The sequence below is a fragment of the Bubalus bubalis genome, chromosome 16 (assembly GCF_019923935.1).
Source record: "Bubalus bubalis isolate 160015118507 breed Murrah chromosome 16, NDDB_SH_1, whole genome shotgun sequence".
Lineage (NCBI taxonomy): Eukaryota > Metazoa > Chordata > Mammalia > Artiodactyla > Bovidae > Bubalus > Bubalus bubalis.
Window position 1 is genome coordinate 30,249,615 of NC_059172.1, and position 8,067 is coordinate 30,257,681.

Consider the following 8,067-nt stretch of genomic DNA (forward strand, 5'->3'; position numbering starts at 1 on the left):
ATGCCAAGTGCCAATGCCCTTTCCTGCTGTCTAGGAGGGTGTCAGGCCTGGGCAGACCTAACGCCCTCCACCCCAGAGCTGACCACTCCCTCCCTGTACCCTTAACCTCAGCCCTCCTATCACCTGACAATTGGCCAGGCCTCTGTGTGACACCTCTGGTCTCTTGTGACACACTCATAGGATGCCTCTGGAGGAGAGAGGTGTGACACACTCATAGGATGCCTCTGGAGGACAGAGGTGTTTCACACGGCTGTGTCCTCCAGTGCCTGGAACAAAAGCCTTCCACTGAATACCTTAAAACCAAGGTTTCCTGGATTTCTATCTCATAATACCTGTGAGGTGCCATCATGATCCTCTCTTCTCCCTCCCAGGCTTACAAATGAGGAACTCAAGAGTTGGGATTTGCTTTCTTAGGTCATGGGATGAGTCCAGTTCAGGTCTGCCATCTCCAGTCTGCTTTCTCCAAGCAGCCCCTGCTAATCTGAGAAAACGGTGTGATATGCAGCACCCTTTAGGAGCTCCATCGTTCCCACCATGGGAGACTCCAGCCTGATAGCATATTGCCCCTGATCTTCTGGCTTGGAACCTGATGAGGGGAGACAGTGCTTATCCCTGGAGAGGCTCACAGGAACACAAGCAAAAGGTGACAGCCACAGCCGTGTCCTAATGTCCTAGGACGACTGCTTAGACCATATATACAGGGACCCCTGGCTCCTGGTCCACTGCTCTCTGGGCCCCAGATTGCCTGCCGAATGTGAACTGTTACCATTCAGTAAGCTACATAACTGGAATTCTTAGTGGGCTTCAAAGGAACCAGGAAAACTTCATACACAACAGAATAAAACTTGATATTACACAATCACTATATGGACTCACTGGATTCTTCTTCACTGCTGGTTGCACTGGTCTTTGTTGCTGCGCTCAGCTTTCTGCAGTTGCAGCGCACTGCAGTGGTTCCTCCTGTTGCGGAGCGCAGGCTGCAGTGGCGGTGGTGCTCAGGTTTAGCTGCTCTGCAGCAGGTGAAATTTCCTAGACAAGGGATCAAACCCATGTCCCCTAACGGGCAGGTGGATTCTTACCCACTATACCACCAAGGAAGTCTTGGATTCTTTTTAAAGTCTAAAATGTATCTATGCTGTGTATTTACCCACCCATTAGTATAGGAAAAAACGTAGTATCGTTTCCCATCTGCTGTATCAGGCAGCCCTGGAGGGCCTGAAGTGTATCCACTGCACTAAGGGATGTCGTGTGGAGGCACTACTGTACTTAGTTAAGCTGTTGATGAAATAAAAATTTCGTAAAATATAAAAATCTCGTTTCTGAGGGAGAAAACAAAAAAATTACCTTCTGAGATAGAAAATGTTGACTATCAGTTCAGTCACGTCTGACTCTTTTGTGACCCCATGGACTGCAGCACGCCAGGCTTCCCTGTCACCAACTTCCAGAGCTTACTCAAACTCATCCATCAAGTCAGTGATGCCATTCAACCATCTCATCCTCTGTCCTCACCTTATCCTGCCTTCAATCTTTCCCAGCATCAGGTGGCCAAAGTATTGGGACTTTACCATCAGTCCTTCCAATAAATATTCAGGACTGATTTGTTTTTTGGTCTCCTTGCAGTCCAAGGGACTCTTAAGTCTTTTCCGACACCTCAGCTTAGCTCAGTTCAAACACTACAATTTTCAGCAACCACCTCTCCTGGGCCTTTTCAGAAAACTTTCTCAGCTTGAGAAAGGACTCACTCCTGGAAATGTGCCACCCCAGAGTAAGGAGAATGTTTTGGTATTCAGGCTCTAGTTCCTAGCCACAAGGTGAAATATACATACACGAGCCCATTCCATGGAACGGTAAGCGGTGATTAACACCACAGCTATTCCAGTGGTTAGGGTATTCTAGAGGGGAGTACTTTTACCACCAAGACATGGTCTCAATTCCACTAACACTGACAAAAACAACTAAGGTATTACTGTCTAGCCAGTAGAAACATCCAAAGCTCTACTAAAAAGGGGACAACACAGATGTCAGTATGCTCTCAACATAATTTACTGCCTTTAGTCTTGTAGGATTTTCATGCCAGCCTGTCCCTCACTAGTCTCACCTGAATAAATGAAGACAATCCAATTTCTTATAAATACATATCAGTATGTTGCTGCTGCTGCTAAGTCGCTTCAGTCGTGTCTGACTCTTAGCAACCCCACTGACTACAGCCTACCAGGCTCCTCCATCATGGGATTTTCCAGGCAAGAGTACTGGAGTGGGGTGCCACTGCCTTCTCCACATATCAGTATAAAACTCTTTAAATCATCAGACTGAATGGTAGTTAATTTAAGTACCCTTTATACTTTACTAGAGGATAATGGTTAAGAGAACAAGGACACAAAGATGTAGATTTTGATCACAACTCTATAATGCTTAGGTGAACCTACTTCTGAACATCATGCTCTTCAGCATTCACTTTCCCTTAACCCCAAATTTCAGGCTGAGGCGATCAAGGTGCTGTCCTGTAAATTATCAGCCTTCACCATCACCAGATTTACTCCCCCACAAGGAGAGGGTTACTTTGGTTACTTCTGCTTGGGTCTCTCATTCTGTCCCTCTCCTCACACCGAAACCAACAGGATTTTTAAGGAAAGCACAGAAACACTGTGAACCAGGCTGTGACCGATTCCTAAGAATTGATCAAGCAATTGTCCCATGGGGTGACATGGCCCTCAGCCTGAATCCTAGATGTAGAGTCTAGTAGGCCACATGTCTTTTAAAAAGATTTTATTAAAGGTCTTTGCAGAGCAACATTCAGATTCCAGATCCAGCAGCCAAGGAGACCTGAAAGCGGACAAAATACAGTAAGAACAGAAAATTCACCTCAGTGTCGGGTTTGCATGAAAATCAACACACACAGAACATCCAGAAACAAATACCACAACAGGCACCAGGCGTAGGAGAGGCCTGTCACCGCTTTAACGGATTGTGGGAAGAACAGCTAATTACTAATAAGAGGACCTGAAAATTATGAACTAAAGAAGACCAGGGCTAAATGAGTCCCTGGCTCCAATCTGTGTCCTTTCATGTAAAGCAAGTGTAATCTACTTTTTATTCACTAGGTGGAATACTGTTCCATTATGCCCCAAGAGGCCCTTACAGACTTACCTATTATGCTGTGGGTACCGGCTGGGGCATGGCAGGCGGCTCTGGCTTCCCACCCTTCTGTTCAGAGATGGGGGTGGTGGGCAGTATTTCATCTTTGGGTTCCACAATGCTCACGTGATCAGGCAGAGGCTTCTTAGGGCCAATCTTACCAGTTGGGTCCCAGGGCAGCATGATCTTTACCTTGATGCCCAGCACACCTAGAAGATGCCATAGTTAAGACCTACCTATAGTTCCACCGCCCCCCACTACACAACAGAACAGAGCAGAAGGAAAAAAAGAACAGGTTACTCAAGCATCCTGTGTCTGGCCCCTTCTCAGACAAATGCCTCTAATCAATCAATGAACAGGACACTTTGCAAAAGGAACCCATGCACAGCACCACAGAACGTGGCACCGACAAGGACTGAGAGCAGAATGTGCCTTTTCTGACTCGTCATCGTGTCATCACTGAAGGGTACACCAGTGGCTGAGACAAGGACAAACCAACTCTCTTCAATGAAGCTAAACAATGAACCCAAAGAGTGCAAAAATGTTCCACTATATCCCCAATTCCCCAAACACTGAAAAGCATGTGTAAAACCACGTCTACCCATTCAAGCCCACTGCCCCAAGCACTCCTGGCTACTCACCCTGTCTGAGCAGCACATGGCGCACGGCGGTGTCCACATAGTAGTTAACAGGGTCCCCACTGTGGATCATGAGGCCATCCACAAACTTCATGGATTTAGCCCTCTGTCCTCGAAGTTTCCCAGACACCACGACCTCGCAGCCTTTGGCCCCACTCTCCATGATGAACCGCAGCACACCGTAGCAGGCCCTTTGGGCGCACAAGAGACAGCCAGCCATTTGTGTCATCACCAGGCACGACCACTCAACCCCACCCCACTTCAGAACGGAACTCAGCCTGCACTTGACTGCTTTCAGTGTCCCTTTAATGCAGAGTAAGTTTGACCAGAGCCTGACCCAAGAGATAGAAACCTTCTTCCACTCCCACCACACACCATCTTAGGGAACTCCTTAGGGAAACACATCAAGTTCCTTCTAATCAAGTGCTTTCCAAACTTGACTGCACATTACAGAATCGCCTCAAGGTCCAAATGAACCACTCAAACTTCAGTGCGTGCAAAATTCACCTGGAGGGCTTATGAAGACAGGTTGCTGGGCTGTATTCCCCCCACTCCCCAATTCAGTGAGTATGGGTTGGAAACGGAAAATGTTTATTTCTCATCAATTCTTACTGGCAACACTGAAGCTGGCCCAGACACCAGACTTGTCACCGTTCTACGTGGTGGAGATGGCAGTCAAACCAGGTATGCAGTCTTCTGCACACCCTTGCCTACGGCATTCCTCCCATGGGAGCCCGTCTACAGCGCAGCCTTCACATCCCTCCTCTGCTGGAAAACCTCCCAAGGTTCTGCATTAAGGATTAATGAACTCCCAACACCCAAGCAAGGCATTTCATTTACTCCAAGTAGTGAAATCGCTCAAGGAACTGCCAGCTGAAATCTTATTAGCAAGCCCAGCTCTGGGGCCAATCTAACCACCTCATGTCCTCTGTTCCTGACATTTACTATCTATACATACCTAGAGGGCATACCTGACTAGATTTTAAGCTCTCTCATCAGCAATGAGTCTTGTCTGAGTCCCCAGAGTTACCACCACACAATGTATGTGAATGACTTCAACATGAACCCAAACCACTTCCCACCCCCATCCTACGTTCTACTCCCAAAGCACACAGTGCTCTACTAACACCACCCACTTTTTTAAACACTTGTGTCTTTACTAGTCTTTCTAACTAGGCTGCAACATGGACTGACAATGTCTTATTGTTAAAGCCCTCAGAGACTAGCTGAGCCTGTCACAGTCCACTTACTAAATTAACAAAATAGCTGATATACTGATTCACAGAAGGACACAATCATACGGACTCTTACCTCCGCACAGCAAGGCCTCCTAGGAGTTTGTAACGCAGAGATTCTGCCTGGGCAATGGCACACAGTCCTCTTGTGGCTACCTTTTCAGCATAAAGCTTTAAAGAAACAAGGCACATTCTTAAACTTGTTACACTCACCACTGTTTTCAACTAAAAATCAACTCATTCATGATTCAAGCAGACACCACTCCATGTATCACTATACTTGTTCTCATTTAGTGGCTGAGTGTGCAAGCCCATTGGCTACAGCCCACCAGGCTCCTCTTCTCCAGGCCAAGAGTACTGGTGGGGGTTACCATGCCCTCCTCCAGGGATCTTCCTGACTCAGGGACTGGACCTACGTCTCCTGCACTAGCAGGCAGATTCTTTACCAGTAAGCCACCTGGGAAGCCCTTCACTGTGCTGCTGCTGCTGCTGCTGCTGCTAAGTCGCTTCAGTCGTGTCCGACTCTGTGCGACCCCATAGACGGCAGCCCACCAGGCCCCGCCGTCCCTGGGATTCTCCAGGCAAGAACACTGGAGTGGGTTGCCATTTCCTTCTCCAATGCATGAAAGTGGAAAGTTAAAGTGAAGTCGCTCCGTCGTGTCCGACTCTTAGCGACCCCATGCAGCCTACCAGGCTCCTCCGTTCATGGGATTTTCCAGGCAAGAGTACTGGAGCGGGGTGCCATTGATGCCCACATCTAACAAACACTCAGGGACATAGACTGAACTGAACCATTCCTCATTTTTCTCCCACCCCCACCTCCTTCCACAGCCAAATCATGGAGATCAATGGGCAGCCACTCTCTCCTACGTATCATTACTATATCCAAGATGGATATAAACGGCTGCCAACTGCTTATTAAAAGAACTTCAACAAAATACCAATCCATTTGTAATACTCACTGATCACAAGTAAGCTTTCAGGGTGATAATATGAGTTTTCGGAAGTACCATCCTAAAGAGGGTTCCCTGGTGGCTCAGATGGTAAAGAATCCGCCTGCAATATGGGAGACCTGGGTTCAATACCTCGGTTGGGAAGATCCCCTGGAGAAGGGCATGGCAACCAGCTCCAGTATTCTTGCCTGGAAGAATCCCCACGGACAGAGAAGCCTTGGGTCCATGGGGGTCACGAAGAGTTGGACATGACTGAGTGACAAAGCACAGCACAACATCATCCTAAACAGCCATTTCTATGCCCAGAGTAGCCTCTGGCACAAGTCAGGATCACTCACCTCTACACTGCCTTCAGGGAAGCCAAATCGCTTCTGAACCACAGCAGTCAATTCCCGGATCCGCCGGCCCTTCTCACCAAGTACATTCTGCGTCCTGGGGAAAATGAAGAGTGACAATTCACAGCTCTCATAACATTACAGATGTAATTTTAAATCTTGCACATGTGTGGTAGTAAAAATCTAATTCATCTGACACAACCAAGTTTAAATTTTGGATGACAAGAACTAAGAGATTATAATTTTTTTTTTTTTTTAATGCAGCTTAAAAACTCATTCACTAAGACTCAACTGTTGTTCTGCTGAGTTTACAGAACAAATCACCTTAGTGCAGACGAAAATTACAGGTGATGGCCAAAAAAATGAATTTTTTACCTGGTGGCCAAGATAATGATTTCTGTCCTGGTTGGTGTAACTCGGACCTCAACTCCAGAGTACCCATCTTCAGCCAGCTCCCGAGTGAGAAACTCGTTCAGTTCAGCTTTGAAGATGCCATCAGCGACAAACTAACCAAAAGTAAAATGAAAATCAGGATCTGGACATAGGCTCACTTTTCTAGCCCAGTCAATGCAACCCTAATCAAAACTCAACACCTCCAACCAACGACCCATCATCAATTATTCTGCCTTGTTCCAGAGGAAACATAGCAACCCTTCTCAGACAAATGCCTCTAGGTCATCTTTTGGAAGTTAACTTTGACCCAGGCCCTTAAAACTGTGCCACAGAACGCGGCACAGGGTAGGGGTCACCTGGACAAAGAGAACACTTCCAGTCAGACTCGTCATCTCCTCTTCATTGAAGGGTTTTAAATTATCAAACCGTTTTCCCCAGGCCCCTTCCCTCTATTTCCCCAGAACTATTCCTTGACCCCAAGACAGAACAAGAAATTGTCAGTAACCTTCCCAATGGGGTCAGAAGCCTGCACCCAGACACGCCTCGGAAGGCAAGCAAACACTGCTTCTCAAAACTATGATTCGATGAGGGAAAAGGCTCATGCCTTCAAAACACCACGTTTAGTAACTTTACTAACTACTGACTAAGAAAGGCTCACAAGCGCTCCTCCAGCGTAGGAGGAGCCCTCAGTGCTCATCTCTGCTCTCCGCCCGGAACCGGCAGAAATCCTTCTCTCCTAGCCCAGGCATACTGCTTTCAGCAGCCACGGGCCTGCGCTCAATCCACCGCCATCCGCTGCCTACGGGAAAGCGGCACAGTCCAGCCCCTGCCCAGGGTATAGCGAAGAGCTATAGGTCTCGCAATAGCACCCAGAGAAGCTCCTGACCCGCGAAACGCCACAGTTCCCTGCAACCTGGCCCCGGGATCTCACCTTCCTCTTTTTGGAAATTTGCACGGCCATCTTGCCGCCGCGAGCCGCCGAAGGGAAAGGAAGTTGCAAGCAGGCGGAAGTGCGTATAAAGGGCGCTGTGCAACGACAAAGAACTGCGCGACGTCGACGCCTGTGAGCGCTCATGGGAAGTGTAGTTTTCACTTTGGTAAAAGGAAAAGGGAAAAGCGCGGTGCAAGGGTTGATGCTTTTGAACTATGAGGTGTTGGAGAAGACTCTTCAGAGTTCCTTGGACTGCAAGGAGATCAAAGCAGTCAGTCCTAAAGGAAATCAGTCCTCAGTATTCATTGGAAGGACTGATGCTGAAGCTGAAGCTCCAATACTTTGGCCATCTGATGCAAAGAGCTGACTCATTGGAAAAGACCCTGAGAAAGACTAAAGTCAGGAGGAGAAGGGGAGGACACAGAGGATGAGATGGTTGGATGGCAT

The 8,067-nt window shown here is 47.7% G+C and overlaps 1 protein-coding gene and 2 non-coding genes across 3 annotated transcripts; all 3 read right to left on the reverse strand.

Moving 5' to 3' along the window:
- Positions 1-2,751: 2,751 nt before the first annotated feature.
- On the reverse strand, positions 2,752-7,767 carry RPS3 (ribosomal protein S3). The gene is made up of 7 exons (XM_006074077.4): positions 7,621-7,767; positions 6,672-6,802; positions 6,300-6,393; positions 5,085-5,179; positions 3,777-3,964; positions 3,148-3,344; positions 2,752-2,823 (listed from the first exon to the last, which is right to left on the reverse strand). The coding sequence occupies exons 1-6, from the start codon at positions 7,762-7,764 to the stop codon at positions 3,151-3,153; spliced, it is 846 nt and encodes a 281-aa protein (XP_006074139.2). The 5' UTR covers positions 7,765-7,767; the 3' UTR covers positions 2,752-2,823; positions 3,148-3,150.
- On the reverse strand, positions 3,457-3,600 carry LOC112579789. Its single transcript, XR_003104118.1, has one exon. It is a non-coding gene; the product is annotated as a small nucleolar RNA SNORD15 (small nucleolar RNA).
- On the reverse strand, positions 6,948-7,097 carry LOC112579790. Its single transcript, XR_003104119.1, has one exon. It is a non-coding gene; the product is annotated as a small nucleolar RNA SNORD15 (small nucleolar RNA).
- Positions 7,768-8,067: the final 300 nt, after the last annotated feature.

Bases quoted from the DNA above. Each gene is read 5' to 3' on its own strand.
- RPS3 (XM_006074077.4), bottom strand. From the start codon at position 7,764: ATGAGCGCTCACAGGCGTCGACGTCGCGCAGTTCTTTGTCGTTGCACA. The intron at 6,803-7,620 runs GTGAGATCCCGG...ACTTTTGGTTAG, and splicing joins AAATTTCCAAAAAGAGGAAG to TTTGTCGCTGATGGCATCTT. The intron at 3,965-5,084 runs GTAAGAGTCCGT...GTGCGCCCAAAG, and splicing joins GGAGGCCTTGCTGTGCGGAG to GGCCTGCTACGGTGTGCTGC.